Source organism: Hippocampus zosterae, chromosome 1 (genome assembly GCF_025434085.1).
Source record: "Hippocampus zosterae strain Florida chromosome 1, ASM2543408v3, whole genome shotgun sequence".
In the NCBI taxonomy this organism is placed as follows: Eukaryota; Metazoa; Chordata; class Actinopteri; order Syngnathiformes; family Syngnathidae; genus Hippocampus; species Hippocampus zosterae.
The window spans coordinates 15959970-15980429 of record NC_067451.1 but is presented as its reverse complement, the minus strand read 5'-3'; the positions used below and the strand labels follow the sequence as shown (position 1 = coordinate 15980429).

The 20460-nt window shown below is 42.9% G+C and overlaps 1 protein-coding gene and 1 long non-coding RNA gene across 3 annotated transcripts in view; one reads left to right on the top strand and one right to left on the bottom strand.

Moving 5' to 3' along the window:
- The first annotated feature begins 2973 nt into the window (after nt 1-2973).
- The window catches only part of fat2 (FAT atypical cadherin 2), an 83400-nt gene continuing 65913 nt past the window's right edge, over nt 2974-20460 (top strand). The window contains exons 1-3 of one of the 2 annotated variants that reach the window (XM_052070811.1): nt 2974-3234; nt 13735-16994; nt 18461-18772. In XM_052070811.1, coding sequence (XP_051926771.1) covers nt 3197-3234; nt 13735-16994; nt 18461-18772 — 3610 coding nt within the window. In that variant the 5' untranslated portion in view covers nt 2974-3196. The remainder of the gene's footprint in view (nt 3235-13734; nt 16995-18460; nt 18773-20460) is intronic. The other variant, XM_052070801.1, reaches the window with a different exon arrangement.
- LOC127604278 (uncharacterized) lies at nt 7063-7768 on the bottom strand. The gene is made up of 2 exons (XR_007963224.1): nt 7680-7768; nt 7063-7304 (listed from the first exon to the last, which is right to left on the bottom strand). It is a non-coding gene; the product is annotated as an uncharacterized LOC127604278 (long non-coding RNA).

The following is a 20460-nucleotide window of genomic DNA, read 5'->3' as shown; positions in this document are numbered from 1 at the left end:
ATTGCTACGCTTGCATACATTCTCTCACAATCGGAGACAAACATTAAAGCATAGGTGACAACAGACAAAATAAACTGCATGCACAACCCATAAAAGAAGAATGAAAATAATTTGGGCCATCAATCTGCTTAAAAGAAGAAAAAAAGGAAACCAGACTGTTTAAGAGCCGCTGAAAATTATGTTCAGGTTTGGTTGGAATCACACAGTGGCAGCCACAAGTAAAACAAAAAGAAAAATCAGTCCAGTAGAATATGAATTTGGCACCACTTGTATCGTGAAACTGCTTTATAGAGAAAACGGTGAAAGCTGTAAAACCAGTTCATAGTCAAATTTCTGAGGATGGTGATCCAATCTCTCCGTGAAGTCATTTTAATTTAAGTCATTATTTTGACACTCTAATTTATTAAAATTGCAAAAACGACAAAAATTATTTGCTAGCTAGAAATATTCAGAAATGTTTAATTGTAAGGGAAGGGTGTTATACACATAGATTGAGATGTAGATTTCCATAGAGAATGCACACAACTCGGAATTAAGTTTTAGTTTAACTGTTTGTGGCCTCAAACGGTGGAAGAGGAGGAGCGCAAGGAATGTTCCAACATAACCCAATTAAAACACAGCATGTCTATCATTGTTGTGTGTTTTGATGGTCGATCTTTCGGTCTATTAATATTTATATGCACAATTATGAATCATGGGAAAGAGGATGTGTGCATATGTATTTACATGAAGCTATATATGTAAATATTTACAGTGTGTATATACAACATGAATGTGAATATATATGCATGCATGTTATATGTTGATATAAATAGAAAATACAAAATGGTGAGGAAATTAAATAGCTGATTAATATTAATTGTAAATGGGCTGCGGTTAAATAAGATATACTTCTTCCCGCCCCTTTTTGTGTTTGCTTTTTCTCTCTGTCTTGTACATTTTATGCTGATCGTTGTCTTTATTCACTTGTTCATATTTGTGGTTGTTATCATTTGCATGTTGGAAATAAACAACATAAAAATTAGGGTATTGGGTTTTCTCGGGTTGATTGTCAACATACAGGGGTCCTTTATAAGCGTGTCAGCTATTTAAGTTTTTATGTTACGAGCTCCATCTTGGTCAACAATTTTGATTTGCGTTGTGAGCATAAATTTGATACAGTGATCTTCATATTGTCTGCCGCATATTATAATTCACCGTTATCATCATAACGTAAATACAGATATTGACACAGCACCATAATGGTAGCAATGGTGTTAAAGTAGTTTGTTTTCCTTGCTGTTGTTTTTCATATTTTTTTTAACAATAGTAGGATTCTTTCGTTCAAAACACGAGTCATGCACAGAATCTTCACATCTATTACTGAATGTTACTGTTGTTAAACAATTATAACCATGTTGTAACACTTATCATTTTTCATTCCTTTTTTGTTTGTCTTTGATGAAATTTATAATACCTTCATAATATACAGTTAATATGGCTCTTACAGTAAGAGTAGTTAAATGTTGACAGCTTGCACAGAGGTCGAACAGGGCCGCTCTATTTATGTTCCGACAGGAATTGTTGATAGGGGTCCCGGATTGATGTGCCAAGATTTTTTTTCTGAAAAATCTCACTGTCAAGATTCAGTCACTTGACTACTTTAAGACATGACACATTGGTAATCTTGATTTTCCTCTTAACCTCCGCTCACCCCCCTTCCACCATCAAAATGTTTACATTAGGTGTCCTCAAAGCACATGAAGAAGAGTTCATTTAAGGGAACACACGTCATTATCCGTCTGAATTCCTCCACTTGCTTTCCTTCCCTCCCTCCACAATGCACACACAACAGACCCACAAACATTCCACACCATGGCTGATATGCACGTGTCATTTCTTTTCTAATGTTTGTTTTGCAAATTCATCCATTGTACTCAGTTTCACCGAGCAGAACGAAATTTGGTTTGCATTCATATCATGATCAGACCCAAACAATTGAAACAAACCGTGACCTAAAACACAGTTTTGGTTCTAACCAGCTTTTTTAGGCTAATTTTTCCAATCCAATTTCTTTCGTGAACATAAAAATGTGCAGATGTGTCAATCATTAGTGGAGCCACAAAAATGACTCAAGAACAAGAACCGAAATGACACAGCCATTTTTCTTTGAAATGACTGTGAGTGAATGTGTGATTTTGCTGCATATGATTACACAGCTGAATTGAACCATTGAATTCACTTTGGCCGTTCAGGTAAATTTGAAAAATTCAGCCCTTGTTTCACTTAGCAACATGTGATTTGGTAGATCTGTCTATAATCATGTAGACCGACCAAAAAATGCGCGCTAATCTTTATAGGGGCCTTTTGAACAATGAAATTTGATGATTCGCCATCAAAAACGGTAGTACGAAGCAGCTCCAAATGTTCTTAAGGTTGTCCTCTTTAAAAAAAAAAAATAAATAATAATAATAATATTCTGAACAGATTGAGACTTTCAATATGTGCAATTTAAATTGTACATGCAGTCATCGGCAAGTCAAACACCGCAGTTCAACAAACCTTTTTGGTCATTGTTCATGTTTTGTTTGGTAATTAACAACTGATTTTGTGCTTTTTTTACTTATGGTATCATTTTAATTGATTCTTTGTGAGACATCCAAATGTTGTTTGGCAACAACATATCTTCTCTTATTCACCCTCTGGTTCAAGATGTCCTTGTACAAAAGCCCTTCTGGAATTACAGGTGCTGCATTTGGGAACAAAATAGAGCAGGCTCCCTCCTACTGGAATTTGATGAACTGATGTCACTTCAACATCAACAAAAACAACAAATAACATTCAAAAAGCAGCAGTTGAAACAGTTGAGTCCTGGCTCAGGCCCCGAGGCCTGCGTGCGTGAGGAGGGGAGGCGCACTGTTGACAATCTGGGCAAGAGGTGTGTGCGCGTGCGTGCGTGTGTGTGTGTGTGTGTCAGAGAGGAGGACCCGGGTGAGAAAAGGGTGGAGATGAGCGCTGCCGAGGGAGTGTCATCTTGCATTGCATGTGAAGCAAGTCTGAAGTTGTCTCGAGCAGAGATAAAATAGTTCCACATTTTAATTGTCATGTATTTATTTATTATTTGAATTGTTTTTGGTTTCCTTTCAATGGAATTCAGCAAGAAGAAACCAAACGTCGGACCATGTCACTTGCACTGGATGTTGGAGGTTCTTGAGGCATGAGAAGAAGGAGGAAGGCCGACGACTTTGACATCAGGTATAGCGTCGGTTCACTTCTTGGATCTTTCAGGGAAGATCCTTTTGCGAGTCGGACACTTTCCGGAGGAGTGGCGGCGTCTGGAAGAACACCTTGCAGAAGAGTGGCAGCAATTATGCTCTTTTGGCACTTGTTCCTTCTCAAAATTGTCCCGCTTTACTGTACCGTAGCTGGCTCTTGCTCAAATATTACTTCTTATGGACGTTGTTATCATATCAGAGACGTTCCCAACCCCCAGAAAGTGGAGTTTTTCCACTACACAGTACTTCGTATTCATTGTACAGTATGAATTAGATCTTATATTGTTGGAAATTAGCCAAGCATTAATAATCAAACTGCAAGCAATATACATTGTGTGTGAGCTTGCTGACAGGGTGGACATTTTGGGCGAATATTAGCTTGTTATAAGGACATGGTGGACCTTCAATTAGGAACGTGACTCAGATAGTAAGCTGACTTTGTCGTCTTTAACAAATGAACTTTGGATTTCTGAAAGATTTGGGGATCCGCTCATATGTCACCATAAGAGAATGGACAGTTAAACTGGACAACCTACACAGGATGACATTTATAAAACCTACGTCTAAATCTTTGTTCTACAATCAGCTACTGTGTCACTCTCTGGTGAATTGAGAAAGAAATGCTGGGCATGCTAATGAAAACATCCAAGGGAAACAAGAAGTTTATAAGGTGACAGGCTGGACAGCACTTACAGGCATGCATGTGTGATATGGATCTGAAACTAGAATATACTGTACATGATCAATGAGACTCGAGTTATCCAAAAACTTGGACACAATGAAACCGTGTTTAGACATACATCACTTAATATCACTTAGCCACGTGTTACACACACGTGAAAACAAAGAATCTCCAACGAGACTCTTATGAGACCTCCGAGTTGTACTGAGTGACCTTTTTAAGACGACTGAGTGATTGCGATGAGACCACCAAAGGCGCTTTACAGTGATATTAACCCACAGGCAGAACCGAGAGTCAGGGGCGTGTTAAGCCATTTGGGGGCCCAACACGAACCCACCGCATCCCCATTTAGTTGAGTGCTCTTGTCTTGGTTTCCAAACAGGCCCAAAAACAGCAGATCACACTGTCCTTATTTTTGCTATACTTAGCCAGGGCATATTTCTCTTTTGTCCTTCTCCTCTTCTTGTGCGCACTGCAGTAATTGTTTTTTAATCTTGATTCCTTGCAAATATTCTGTCCTTGACCAGAAGTGGACCTTTCTGCATTAGTGAACAGCCCCTCATTACCCGAGAGCTGTTTTGGCCAGAGGGCAGTGTGGTCTCCAAGTGGGGAACACTGAATAATGTGTCACTTCAAACTGCTGAATGAGTCATGACATCTCACAATCCAACTCCTCATCATACTCCAACACTCTCAGGTGCATCGCTGTCTCGTTAGGAGAAAGAGCACACACAGTCTCTGTCTTGTACCGGATAATATACCGTATTTTCCGTGCTATAAGATGCTTCGGATTATCAGGCGCACCTTCAATGAATGGCCTATTTTAAAATGGTTTTTATTCCATTTTGTATTTAGATTGCACTTAATTGAACGGTGTTTGTTTGTTTTTTCTTCTTTATTCTTTCTACCCACATTCTTGCTGCTGGAGGCTGTAAATTTCCCCAGTGTGGGACAAATAAAGGATATCTTATACATACTGCGTTATTAGAAGCTACAATTGTGTCTGCGGTTACGTTATGCATCCATTAGATGGAGCTGTGCTAAAGGAATACAATACAATAAAATAAAGCTTTAGTTATATCGAGCTTTCACAATCGCAGCAGCTGTAACAAAGCGCTTTACAGAACATTTAAAATGCTATGTCCAAGAAATCATATATTGATCCGTATATAAGGCGCGTTGGATGATTAGACGCACTGTCGGATTTTTGAGAACATTGAATGTGTTTAGGTGTGCCTTATAGTGCGGAAAATATGGCAATGCTTTTCTTCAAGTACTGTCACACCAAAGCTCAATTGGGGTCCTTCTCCTGACGCTGACTGCATCGTAACTGCGAGTGGCAAGAGAAGTGGCTCTTGTGCTAGTCAATTCTGTACATTTGTTGTCGCTGTTAAAATAGGTTCAAACCTTCAGTATTTTTTTTTCTTCTTTAAATGTTGTTTGCCACCTGACTTTCCCGCAAAGTGAGAGTAACTCTTGTTTATATTCCTGAAAACCAGGTCAACGAGCCTCTATTGCTCCAGTTTTTTTTTCATTCATTTTCCGAACCGCTTTTATCCTCACTAGGGTCGCGGGGGGTGCTGGAGCCTATCCCAGTTGTCTTTAAGCAGTAGGCGGGGCACACCCAGAACCGGTTGCCAGCCAATCGCAGGGCACACAGAGACGAACAACCATCCGCGCTCACACTCACACCTTGGGACAATTTTGAGCGGTCAATCAGCCTGCCATGCATGTTTTTGGAATGTGGGAGGAAACCGGAGTACCCGGAGAAAACTCATGCAGAACATTTTCCGTGTGTTTTAAAGTGTGTCAATTAAGACAAAAAATATATCTAATTTAAATCAAAGAAAACTAAATTAATCCATTATAATGATACATGTAGCCCCCCCCGAAATGGAAATGGCAAAAGAGGCTAGGGTAAAAATTGACAAGAGACACTGACTAGCCTTATTCCTTTGTGACCAAAACAATTCTCAGCATCTCTGGCGTACCTCCGAACACAGAAAAGTGTGTTCACCGTTTCCTGTGAGAAGAAATGTTTTGGGTGATTTAATACTAATCAGCCCAAAAATAAATACATTTTTGTTGTTGTCTGGTTTCGGCAGGCTCAATAATAGTCATCTGGAATGCTCATATTACATAGAAAGGGGATGTTGTATTGGCCAGACGGCCATACTGTTCAAATGACTTAATTGGCCACTCTTGCTTGGAGACGCATCATTAATCGCGGCTGAAACTAGGCTGTCTGGGGTTGAGGTAACGTCACCCATAAAAGGAAACGTCTAGGCATTCTTCCTCTTCAACAATTCGTCAAGTCACACGTTGTGTTTGAAGGAGGTGGACAAAAATATGAATGTGTGTTGTGGATGTCCCCAAAGGCAACAAATCATACAAGCGCACGCAAAATTACGGGCAGGCACCCAAAAGCCTCTGCGACGTTCCTTGCTCGCAAGTGCATCCTGTCAATGAGTCTGAGGCTGAAATTGATTAATGGAGTTTTCATTCATTTCATTCTGAAATTTTTTTTGTCACCAGCATAGTTTCAGAATTATCAATGATTTGTACCGTAGCTATTTGCATGAAAACAAAACTTTCAATGAATAATTCATTTTCAATAGAGGGGTTACATAATTAGACCAATACTAAGTGTGGCAAGCTTCACCATAGTTATGTTTTAATTGTTTATTAATGGCTTATGAAGCTATAAGCATCGTTAATACGCATGTACTAGTAATAGCCCTTTATAAATGTGCGATGAACTACTTAAGCAGATGGACCTCAAAGTGACCTAATATTTTAACACCATTTACGAATGATTTACAACATGCAGCATTTCAACAGTAAATTATTTGTAAATATCACCTTTGGGTGCCCTGTAGGGCAAAAAGTACTCATTTCAAATCACTGTGGAATGTGAGAAAGAGTCCCGTGCGACATCGTTCCATAATGGATTCTACCAGGGAGTTGTTGAGGCAAAGTTGAATGGTTCGAGGCATTTGGGGCATTGATGAAATGCAGGAGAAGCTCATAAACCTGCCACTTTTTTTTTAACCTCCACGAGGGAGGACAAGTTGGAGCGGGGAGGAGGAGGGTAAGGAGCCATTACTTTATTTATTTATTTATTTATTTATTTCAAGCAGGTGGTCCAATAGCAGTAAACATTGTTGTCATGAATTATTTGCATTGTTTGCTTCTTCAAATCTGTAAGAAAACCGAACCAGATTTAATTTCAAGTGGACTTATTTTTGCTACTTTTGAGCAAGAATTCTACTTGGCTGAGGAATCTGATTGGTTGACACGAGTGACTGGGTTGATGAGCACAGTGTACTTTCATGTTTGGAAAAAGTGACATCATCATTGAACTTAACCTGTCATGATTTGATTTGGGACCAACAAGTGGCACTGTAGGGCTCCCCCCTGCAGTTGCACACCTGTTGGTGATTATGTAATTATTAGTTGTATAAAAGGACTCCTGCCCGAACACTCATTGTCGGGTCATTGTTTGCTCTTGGCTACTGTCATGTTTGTTTGTTTGCTGTTTGTTCCTGCCAGGTTTGTTTCAGTTATATTTCTGTTATTGAGGTTTTAGCTTCTGCCCTGGTTTTGTTTGTTACTTTGGATTCGTTTTGTTCTTGGGACTTTGTTTTGGATTTAGTTTTCTCTTTTAATGCAGTTCTTCATGTACAACGCGCCTCTCTGCCTGCTCTTTGGGGTCCACCACCACCTCGCAAACGTGACACAACCAATTATGCTGCTTTGATGTGAATATGCGGTGATGCAAATGAGTACCGGTACCTGACAAAAACATCAAAACAGGTCGCATCTGCCACATGAGTCAAATGATGATGGCAATATATATATATATATATATGCTTGCCATGTGACATCTGTAACTGCATCGGTCAATTTTACAAGTTGAATTGACACTATTGTATCAATTCAAGTGCGAGTGAAAAGGGGTAACCTTGAAGTAGCAGTAAAACTCCCCCCGCCCCTCTCTCCCTCTCTCTCTCATGTTTTTTTTTTAACCCGTTTCATTTTTTTTCTTTTTCATCCAGCGGACTATAGGCTCTTGGACTTTTGGTTAGGCTGATTTGTTGAAACAGAAATGACATTCTTAAAACTAGTAATCATATAGTTTGGCCAAACAGTCGTAGAGTTGTGCCGAGAATACCTTTACAATACAGCTTCTGAGCAAAAGCTCGTCTCTCTCCCCCAAACTGTTCACATATGCTTCAAATGAAGATCCCTTTCTCATCGAAGGCATCAGTTGCATCAAAATTGCAAGGATTCTTCTCAATATGCATACACTTTGTGCTTTTGCCAATAAATCTCTGAGTCAGCTCTGTTGCAGATTTTTGGTCCAGTGAGTGTCACATAGCTTTCGCTGCACGTCATATACAACCTTTTATTAAACTTTACACAAGGAGCACATACGCTAATCTTGTTGTTTCTACACTGTAGACATCCGCGTGGGCTGTGGTACCCCTCCCCCCCCACCCCCCCCCCGCCCCATCCCTCCCTCCTCCAGGCTGTAATTGGGGGCTCCAGGTATAGCAGTGAGGATGGATTAGACAACAAATTGAAAACACACAAACAATCATGATGAACTCCATTTAAGGCTAATGAACGCTGTCAGCCACGTAATGGATCCCACACATCAGCATCAGCGCCCTTGGTACGGGCTGCACACACATTCGCCCCGGTGGGCGTTTATTTACTCATGTTTTCCCATTTATTCAACAGTGGACTGTTTTGTGAAGAGCGAACAAAAGTATAAATCATCACTGAAAAGACCCTCGCACCCCTACGCCTGTCTTAAGTTGTGTGTTGTATGGCAAGTCATCAAACTTTGCAGTCTTTCTCCGCCCCAACACAATGACCATTTAGTATCATCTATCTTCCGAGTGTTCATACATTGTTGTCCAACAAAATCTCTGAGGAATTAGTCCTTGAAAGAAATGGTCAAAATGACCGGGAAAATTGCAGCTCTCAACCAAAATGTGAGACTTTCAGCATGCCATCCTGAGGCTTTTTTGAGAGTTTACTCATAATAGACCTCCACCTATCCATTTTCTGATCTGCTTCTCCTCACAAGGGTCGCGGGGTGTGCTGCAGCCTATCCCAGCTGCCTTTGGGTAGTAGGCGGGGAACACACTGAACTGGTTGACAGCCAATCGCAGGGCACACAAGAGACAAACAACGAGCCGCGCTCACACTTACACTTAAGGACAGTCATATGATGTCTACCAAAGAGCCACCCCTCTCTTTGGTAGACATCATATGTGTACCAAATTTCATGTTGCGAAATGAAACTGGCTTAAGTGGCTAAATTTAAAAGATATTAACCCACCATCTAGTGTAGTGTGTGTTATTGAGTCAGGGGTTTCACAGCCACAATACCTACCAGGTATTTGCACCAGCATTTGGGGAGCGTTTGAGTGGGGGAAAAGTCCTCACAATGTCAGTTGATTTGGTCTAACAACGTAAAATCAAAGCAATCCCACCTCCATGCTCCAACACTAACAATTTATTTGTAGAGTGGTTGTGGTAGAGGGAAAGTGGGGAGTTTCTCAGTTCCTATGCTGACACAAATCCGACTGGAATGATGATTGATTCGGGAGCGTTTGTGCTTTGGGGCCTGCGGGGGAAGAAACACCAAAGGCACACTCAAGGAACAACCTGCAGCCACTTGTCGAACTGGATCACATTTCTTCGTTGCCCTCATTCTTCTCAGGGACTTCACAAGATGACCCGCAGCACTTTTGTCCATCCCCCACCCTCCTAAAAATAGTCAAATGGATCATTTTTTTGTTCAAATTGCCTTTGCCGATGTCACATGAATGCTGTTGCTGCTGCTGTTACTCTCCACTGAGGAGCACAAATATAACTATCCAGCCTAGTGGGATCTGGAAAATGAAATTTCTTCTCCTATGTCAGGACTTGTCATGTTCAAATGAATTCCAATCACAAGTCAGGGAACGTTATACAGTAGGCTATTCACAACCTCGGTCTCTAAAACTCTGGGTTTAGGCGTACTAAGTGGATAGCGACTGATTTAAAAGACGGCGAAGAATTTCGTGGTTTATTTGTCCCTCCAAGCTTGCCACATCCCAAGTGATGATGAAATGGACCATAGTCGGAAAATTACAGTTGGTGACTATTTGCCGCACACCCAATAATTGAACACTACACATCTACCAAAGTGTTGCAATTGAGAAATTGTGACCCTCTATCAGGTTTTCACGTTCCAGCAAAGGGCTTTTTCAATTTGCTCTCTAAATCTCCCATCCATCGATCCATCCATTTTTTTTGATTCGCTTTATCCTCACAAGGGCCGCGGGCATGCTAGAGCCTATGCCAGCTGTCTTCAGGCAGTAGGCGAGGAAACCCTGAACCAGTTGCCAGCCAATCGCAGGGCACACAGACACAAACAACCATCTGCGCTCACACCTATGCGCTCACGTTGCATGGTGGTGGTGGACCCCAAAAAGCAGGCAGGAGAGAGGAGCAGGGTGTATTTGAAGATGTGTATTGATAAAACACAGAAAACTAAATCCTAAACAAACAAAGTCCAAAGTAGCAAACAAAAATCATGACTGAAGATAAAACATAACAGCAACCAAAACATGACTCAAACAAACATGACAGTAGCAAAAGCAACAATGACCCGACACAGTGTTCGGGCAGGAGTCCTTTTATAGGCCTGATTACCTATGACCAACAGGTGTGCAGCTGCCAGGGGAGCCCTACAGTGCCACCTGTTGGTCCCTAAACCGAATCGTGACATTTATAGTGTTCAATCAGCCTGTCATGCATGTTTTTGGAATGTGGGAGAAAAGCGCAGTACCCGGAGAAAACCCACGCAGTCACAGGGAGAACATGCAAACTCCACATAGGGAGGCCAGAGCCAGAATCGAACCCTGCACCTCTGCACTGTGAGGGCGTTGCACTAACCACTTGACCGTCCTAACCGCCCGTCACTAAATCTCACGGGGCGAAAAAAAAACCCCAACAACTGACAGTTAACGTCTCTTCACTGCACCCAAGTGATGCGTGGATCAACTGATTGGTGTCTGCGCGTTACCTAAACTAAGTAGGATGCTGTGTTGAGATGACAACGATGGCTAAAATCTCACAGCCCTGAAACCCAAACAGTGACCCAGAGCGTTGTAATCTGATCCCGCGCCAGCAGTGCGTCGCCTCTGCGCCGCAGATAAAGCGCCCGTACCGTCATGATCACCGTCATCATCATCATCCCCGTCACCCTCCGCTGGAACCTCCAACACCAGCAGCCTGCCTACAAGGGCCAAGTACCTGTGCCGTAACCAGGCGAGCATTTTGCACAATCTCATCGGAATGTTCAGATAAGACATAAGAGCGGCTTTGGTTTCCATCTCTGCCTCAGGACTAGATGCATTTGTCTTTCGGAAGAGGCAGAAAGACCGCATTTTTTTTTTCTCCAACGCTGATCGCTGATGCTGTCGTTCACATGCTTGGCACGCTTCTGTGCAGATCAGCGGTCAGAGATGTTTGATTGAGGTGGCCGGCGAGTTTTGCTCATACTGTGTGCGGCCTGCTCTAATAATCTCAATAGAGAGCACCACACATATTCTGTTCCACCATCAATATTGAAAAAAAGTCCCCCGAGACATACATTTTGCATGATCTCAGTAAAACAAATAAGAATAGCCATTCTGTACACGAGATGAGCGTTTTTGAGGAGGACTAGAGGCGAGAGCATTGTAAGATGGCTATGGTGTCAAGAAAAGACTTGTAGGCATCTGGGGAATTCATTTGTATCCAAAAATTGACATTTAACGTTGACAAAAGGAACATAGTTTGTCAGTGATGGAACTTCTTTGATTTGCAACATTTCATTCACGTTGCAGCCCACAGAGTCGAATGATGCAGGGGGTAGGTTGTAAATATTGAACAGGTTTAATATTGAAGAATGTCAGGTTTCAGACACTATTCGGACAAATCCACACCTCTGACATGTGTATAGTCTTATGGTTGTATCCTATAAGGCATACAATTGTTGTGTGTTTGACATCCTTGGTAGGGAAGGGGCAAAATGGGGACAAAAACAGCCTGATTGTATTTCTGAGTACCCGGCCAAAGGAAGTGAAGGATGCTCAGAGAATTGCGAGCAGGCACTTTTGTCACGGTGAAGAAGCAACAATTTTTCCGACCACAACTCTCACTTGTACTTGCACACCAAGCATAGCATCAAAAGAGAGGGCGAAGCAATTTCCTCCTCAGCTCCTCTGAAGTTTGCAACAGAGGTACATATTTAGCTTTTCATGAGACTCAGTCAATTTTCTGTGTCAAGTGGGTGTGTGGCAACCACCAAATGAGGAAGTACTTGAATAATGATTGTCGAATCTACATCACAATGATGCCAAAATCGAATCCGCTCATTTTGCAAACGACCAACTGCATGAAACGACCAGCACCTGACGCAGACCTTGTTTGGCCGGGCGACATCTGAGCCGGGATGTCATTCATTTTATTGTCTCTCATTATTGTATGAAGTAGGCATTAGCGTCAAGGATCTCGCCCAAGGACCCACACTGGATGGTGTTATGTGCTCATTTTTCTGCCCCAAGCTGGATTCGAACCACCATCTCCCGTATGCCAAACCGATGCCTTACCAACTGAGCTATCCAGCCGCTGGGTGACAAGAAAGCCTCTCTCTCTCTCTCTCTCTCTCTCTCTCTCTCTCTCTCTCTCTCTCTCTCTCTCTCTCTCTCTCTCTCTCTCTCTCTCTCTCTCTCTCTCTCTCTCTCTCTCTCTCTCTCTCTCTCTCTCTCTCTCTCTCTCTCTCTCTCTCTCTCTCTCTCTCTCTCTCTCTCTCTCTCTCTCTCTCTCTCTCTCGATAGATATAGATATATATATATATATATATATATATATATATATATATATATATATATATATATATATATATATATATATATATGTATTCAAATGTTAGATTTTTGCTGTAGTTTTTCCATTTAAATGTAACCAGTAACTTTTTTTCAATAGTTGAATTTCCCATTGCATTTGATAGCAAAGCCACCTCAGAACACCTCTTATTTCTCCACTATTTGTTTGACTTTTGACTCCATTCTGCCAAATAAATGTCAGTGTCTTCAAGAGGGAATAGAAGCAACTTTCGTCTGACAACATCAAATGCAACGGCACAGAGCGGCACATTTGATTCCCACTGAAATCCCCCCCCCTCCCCCCCTCCCCCCCGCAAAGCTCTGTGATGACTAATCAAGAACCAGCTCAGTTGTCTGTGTTGTGGCTTTAGAGTAATAATGATAGGAAGATTTCACGGGGAGGCTGGTCCGTTCTGCCACCTGCCTGAAAATGCTCCAAGGCAACTTTTGTCTTCTGGAACATCGTGCAGCGCTTCCTCAGAGCAAGTCAGAACAAGAGTTCTGGTATTGTGTTTGATTTTGTTGCTATTGACGGGCTGGAAGCCAGAGAGAGAAAAATGTACGTATGTGTTTTAACCCAGAGCAAAGCATGCTGGCAAGTGATTGAAATGAGTGATTTTTGCTTCTGTAGTTTAATTATGCTATCAAAACCCTATATATGAGCAAGTCATAGGCAATTTATTTTATTGTAAAATATCCTCTCATCTAAAAAAATTATTGTCACTTTTGGGAGTTGAATGAAGTGCAACTTTGACGGCCATTTTTTATAGCCAAACACTTCTGATAATACAATTAATTGTGTCCATCTATTATAAAACGTATGCCTCACTCATTTGTGTGTTTTCCTTTTCCTTTTCCTTTTCAGACAAGAGAGGATCAAAATGCTACTCCAAAAAATGGCGTCATCACTGCTTGCTAATTTGCTAACATCAATCACAGTTCTACTAAATTCAGCCCAATGTGATGGAACAGTGGCAGAACTCAAAGCCGGATCTCCACTGAGATTCACACACCACCTCTACAACACCACCATCGATGAGAACTCTGGCGCAGGGTCATACGTTGAGACGCCGGTGAAAATGGGCTTGGAAATGGCGGACGCATTCTGGGAAATCAAATATGTGATTGTCTCCGGGGATGAGAGTGGCTATTTCCAAGCAGAGGATGTCAAAGTTGGAGATTTTTGTTTCCTGAGAATCAAAACTCAACATGTGGCACTCCTAAACAGGGAAGTGAGGGATGCCTATACACTTACTGTGGAGGCCACGGAGAGCACTCAGGAACTCCAAACCAAGACCAAAGTCTTTGTCCAGATCCTAGACACAAATGACCTCAAGCCTCTTTTCGATCCATCCTCATATAGCGTAGCCATCCCTGAAGACACACCACTTCAATCCAGTCTGGTTCGGGTCAGAGCAGCGGACGCCGACATGGGCAGCAATGCTGAGTTCTACTACTTATTCACCATCAAATCCCATCCGTTTGTTGTGGACCCTTTCAGCGGCACTATCAGACTTTTGAAGAGACTGAACCACACCCGCAGCGAGCGATACGAGCTCACTGTGTTAGCCGAGGACAGAACCAAGAGAATCTCTGGCATTCAGAAATTCGGCAATGTCGCCAAGGTGAGCGTAAAGGTACAAAAAGCTGCCGCAGCTTCTCCGGTGGTCAAGCCCGCTGCCAATCCATCCGTCTCGGCGGATGGCACAGTGACGATCAACGTCCACGTCGAGGCAGGCCTCAAGCCCGTCAAATCTCTTCGCATCATTGGCGGTGATCCTCACAAGAACTTTGAGGTCATCCCTGAGGGATTGCAGGGAAGCAACTTCCAAATCGTCTCGACTAAGAAGATTCTGTGGTCACAAAGTCCCTTTGGGCTCAATCTGTCCTTACAAGCTCAAGATATCAGCTCCCCCAGTTTGATGTCTCCCATTGCTAAGATTCATGTTCCTGCCTTTCATTACCGGCCCATATCATTTTTGGAAGAGACCTACATTCTTGTGCTCAGTGAGATGTCACCCCCGAAAACATTTGTTGCAAAGGTTTCTGTTGATTCCGGCACTGTGACGTACAGTATCAAGACGAACCGAGACAGCTCTAAATTCAAGATAAATCCCAAAAGCGGGATCATCATCACCAGGGAGACGTTTGACTATGAGGATCAGAATCACTATGAGTTGGACGTACTGGCCAATGGAGGCGAAGCTAAGGCTCATGTCGTAGTCAAGATCGCAGACGAGAATGACAACAGTCCAGAATTCACGCCGTCGTCCTATCAGGCCACGGTGGATGAAAATAGCCCCATCGGCAGCAGCCTCTTGAAAATAAGAGCGACCGACAAAGATGATGGCAAACACGGTTTTGTGACCTATGCCATTGCCAATGCAGAACTACTGCCATTCGCAATAGACCCCTTTACTGGTGTCATCTTCACTACTGAGCACATGGACTTTGAACTAATGAAGCGTTGGTACCACCTGAGGGTTTGGGCCTCAGACAGTGGAGAGCCATTCAGTCGAGTCAGCGAGTGCACAGTGACAATCACCCTGAACAATGTTAATGACAATGTGCCTCTTTTTGAGAGGGTGGGCTGCAACGTCACAGTACCTCCTGATCTCGCTGTTGGCAGTACGATTGTGGAGATGTCGGCCATTGACTTGGATGAACTACAGCAGCTACGCTATATCATTGAGTCGGGTAATGAGTTCCGGATATTTGCCATCAACTCTGTGTCAGGTGAGGTCATCCTGAAGCGTGCAATTCCGCCGAGTGTAAATTCATTCGATTTGCAAGTGGTGGCCTCGGACGGGGCGCACCGATCAGAAGCATCAGTCGTCCGAGTGACGGTCACCAGCTTGGGCGACGAGCCAACGGTCAGCTGTCAGGAAACGTTCGTTTTCAAAGAGCTCACCGATAAGCTGATAGAGTCAATTAAACCTATCTGGACTGAAGACGTGGACTATACATCTTCCGATATCCACATCACAAACAGACACTCTCCCATGTTTGACGCTGGTGTTCCTAACTCTCTGGATCTTTCTGAGGACTACCCACTGAATTCCACGGTAGTCCGCTTGGATGCATCGGATCACGACACGGGCTTCAATGGCATGCTCACGTACGCCATCTCCGGTGGGAACGAGGATGGCTGCTTTGCCGTCGACACCTTTTCCGGTGACCTTCGTCTAGTTTGTGGGCTCGACAGAGAGAGTAAAGCGTTCTACATTCTGAATATCTCCACCTCTGATCTGGGAACACCGCAAAGGTCAGCATGGAAGTTTTTTGCGGTGAATGTCCTGGATGTTAACGACAACCCACCTCTTTTTGATCAGCCCAGACATGTGATTCACATCCCCGAAAACACCAAAATAGATACAGTCGTTTTTACAGCCCGAGCAACCGATTCTGACATAGGTGAGAATGGGAAAGTCACGTACAGCCTCCTGACGTCCATCGAAATATTTCGGATTGAAGAGGTGACAGGCGAGGTGGTGGTCATGGCTCCTTTGGATCGAGAATCCTCACCCAGGCATGATGTATGGATCGAAGCCAGGGATCAGTCCAAACTTACTCCTCCGATGTTTGCCACCCTCCACCTTGTCGTCGTGCTTCAGGACGTAAACGATAGCCCACCTACCTTTGTAACAAAGGTCTACAGAGTCAAAATTCCAGAGGATATACCAGTCGGAACCTTACTGGTCTGGGTGGAAAGTGTGGACTCCGATCTGGGCGGTGGTGGCCTCATCACCTACAACCTTAAGAACACTGAAAGTGGGATCTTTCGCCTCGATTCCTCAACTGGTGCCTTGACCCTGGAGAGGGAGTTGGACTTTGAACGACGGGCGTCGTACAACCTCACCGTCCGCGCTGTTGACCACGGCCTCCCGCGATCACTTTCATCATCCTGCTTTGTGGAGATCCAGGTCTTGGATGTCAATGAGAACCTCCACCCGCCACTTTTCTCTGAGTTTGTGTATGAGGCCATAGTGATGGAGGACGCTGTGGCAGGGTCAGCGGTGCTCACGGTGACGGCCACAGATAAGGACGTGGGTGGCGATGGCGTCATCCGGTACCGCATCCACGACGGCTCTGGTCTAGGAGTGTTCGCCATTGACGAGGAAACAGGTAAAACGGGATAGAAGTAGGGTTGAAATGGTTTCCCGATAACATTTGACCAAATTTCAAATGACTAGTGTTAACATGAAAAGCATGGTATTGTAGTGGTTAGCAGATATTGTCTCACTGTTGATAGGTTCTGGGTTTGAACCCTCCTGTGTGGAGTTTGCATGTTCTCCCAGTACTTGTATGAGTTTCTACTAAGACATCCTACCACATTCTAAGAACATGTATGTTAGCTTCAATGAAAACTCAAAATTCTCCATAGGTGTGAACAAGAATATGAATGTCTGTCTATATGTGCCCTGCGAAAATTCTCCTTTATACTGTTAATCAGAGTTCCACTTTGAAAAGTGGATGTCTCAATTCAACAAAATATGGTCATTGCAAAGGACCACATCAGTAAATGAGCCATGCTGTCTATTGCTTTGGGAAACATGAATCATCACAACAAGCAAGAGAACAAAACTGAATTTGTTATCAATGTAGTGGAAATGATGTTTGCTGGCCTTGACAGTTTACTAAAAAATAAACAACAGGGATGGCAGAAGAAGAAATAAAATGAGTGCTCAAATTGGAAAGCTACTCTCCTTGCTTTCCCGCACCAGTGCACACGCCACTCACCAGTATAAATAAACACTATTTATTCCCAAGTAGCACTCAAAGGGCATGAGCAGCATAATCAAAAAAGGACAGACAACATATTAAAAGCCTAAAATCATGCTCAAAGTGCAAAAACTGCTTTATATACAGTATATATGTATGTATGTGTGTGCGTGTGTGTGTGTGTGTGTGTGTGTGCGTGCGTGTGTGTGTGTGTGTGTGTGTGTGTGTGTAAATCAAATGAAACTGGTCAAATGAAAGGCATAAATATAAAATCTGGTTTTAATTCACCACCTTACCAAATTAGTCACTAAATAACCTTGTCTCCAAAATGTGCATTAGTTTAATTGTGGTTGTGATTTAGGAGCAGGAAGTTGTGTAAGTGAACTGGATGGATCGTATCACCTTCGAACATGTAAATTATCTGTGATGTCATTTTCAGTCAACAGCAAGTGGCAACATGGCCACCCCCTGCGATGGACAAAAACGGGGGGATTTTGCTGCTTAAGGCAGATTCCACAAACACAATACTAATCAGAACACCAGATTTGGGTGGGGTGAAGAAAATTTTTGATTTGGAGAAAAAATAAACGGGAAAACATTTCACTCATGGAGGCTGCACTTCAATTTCCAACTTGACCGCATTGACACATCACCAAACACAAATTCCCGTCCTCCAATAAATCAATAACTTAACTGACCAATCAAGCTTGTGCCAGTTAGTAGTGGCTAATGTTAATCTGTGCATTCATCAACACTCAGTGCAGCTCTGCTTACCTTACCTATCCTTGGTAACACTGGAGAATTCTTGGTGAAGACAGACTCACCCTACAATCCAAATATATTGTTGATACAGTGTGTTGTCTCCACAGGGGTGATCCGGACCACTGGGCCGCTGGATCGAGAAAAAGTTCCCCACTATTGGCTCTCCGTTGTAGCCACCGACCTTGGTACTGAGCCCCGGGCCTCGTGGACGCATGTTTACATGGATGTGCTGGACATCAACGACAATGCTCCAGAGCTTTCCCAGCCCATCTACTTCGCGTCTGTCCCTGAGAACGTGGAAGCCATCACCTCCATCGTCCTGGTGGCTGCCTCGGATGCTGACGCTTCCTCGCAGGGGCGGCTTTCATTCCTCATTACAGAGTTGCATCGGACTTACTTTGATGTTGATAACAAAACAGGTTAGTGACATATTTATCAAATTCAGTTGCCGGCAAAGCTGCCGGAATTGATCTAATGTTGTTCTTTGGAAGCAAAAAAAAAAAAAAATTTTTTTACGCATTTTAAAATGATGAATATCCTCAAATGTTTTATTGAATTACATGTCTGACATCTGTGCCGTGCTCCACTGTGCTGCGCTGGCCTGCGATTTCCTAGTCTGCATTTCTGTGGGCGTGACTACAAAAAAAGTCTCTGCTGTCAGATATTTGTAGGACAAACTGCAGATAAATGATCCACTGAGAACAAATAGTAGGCGAAATCTGTGATTTAGAGGTTTATGGCTGCATTGAAATCTGAGAGACATACAGTATATCTTAGTGATTTAATTACTTTTTCTGGATATTTGGTTTCCTCAAATTTTACTTTGGTGTTCCGAACAGTAGTCAAATTGATCCTTACTTCTTGAAAAAATTATAAGTAACATTCACCTATACTAACACATTGACTAATGCAATGGTACCTGAACCAAATCACTACTAACTTGATGAATCTCTGAACCTGACTTTCTGGGATGTTTTTCTTGGGGTGACGCCTGGTTTCCTGTGTGCAGCAATCTTGGAATGGGAGTTGGCCCCATTGTTACACCGATCAATCAGTACAAGTGCTGAGTGCAAAAGGACTGACCCCTACATGTCAAAACTGAAAAGTTAATTAAATCTTCAAGTAAACCAAAATTCATCTTTTAAATTTCAAAAGATATGCCTCTTCTCTATTCAGTTCTGCGCTGAACTTCAAAATTACCAAAATGAAGTTAGCCCACTCTTGTAGGCTAACTATGAATTATGGTTGTTGCTCCCTTTCAATGAAAAGGAAAGGAATTGCATCAGGCTCTTAAAGTGCCTTTTTAATGAGTCATCAGTAAAATGAACAAAAAACAATCAGCAGGTATTTTCTGGTTTCCTGTTGTCAATTTGATGGTGAAATTAAATCTGTTTGAGATAAAACAATGTGGTCGGGCTGTGAAATGCCAGTGCATCTGTTTAGTGTGCCAGCGTGCAGCCAGCATAAAAAGAAAGTAGATGCCACTTTAAAGAGGAATGTGCACGATTTGGTCTGGATGTCACGCAAATGTTTTGGCTTACAGGCCACCAAAACATGTTGACAATGTTGATGATGATGTAGTGTGCATAACAGTCCGTTAGTAGAAATGTAGTAGCAAGAGGAGATTTGTTATTAAGATTAAGATTAAGATATCCTTTAGATATCAGTCCGACCAGCTGCACGGTGCACCGAGCGCTCTTCGGATCATTCCACGTCGTGGGGGAAAAGAATAGGAACGATGAAGACGGTGATGATAAGGATGTGTATGCACGTGTGATTGTCTGGTTGTGTATGCGTGAACAGGCCGCAGCTGCTTCGTCAAGGTCTGCTCATGAAGGCAGTCCTGGCTTATCATTCCATGGCCGAGAAGGAGTGGGTGATCGTGGGGGCACTAGCTTCCGTGTTTACCTTCCATCCAGGGGAAAGGGGTCCAGATAGCGTTGTTTATTTTGGAGGGACGGCCGACAATTTCAGGTGGCCTTGAGTCCGTGGCTGTATCCTTTCACTGGCACCGATCAGCCAAATCCTCAATTCCTTTTCGAAGCGAGAACTCAACTTCTCCCTGTTGTTGTCGATCGTACGGAGACGCTCAAGAACCGCAATTGCG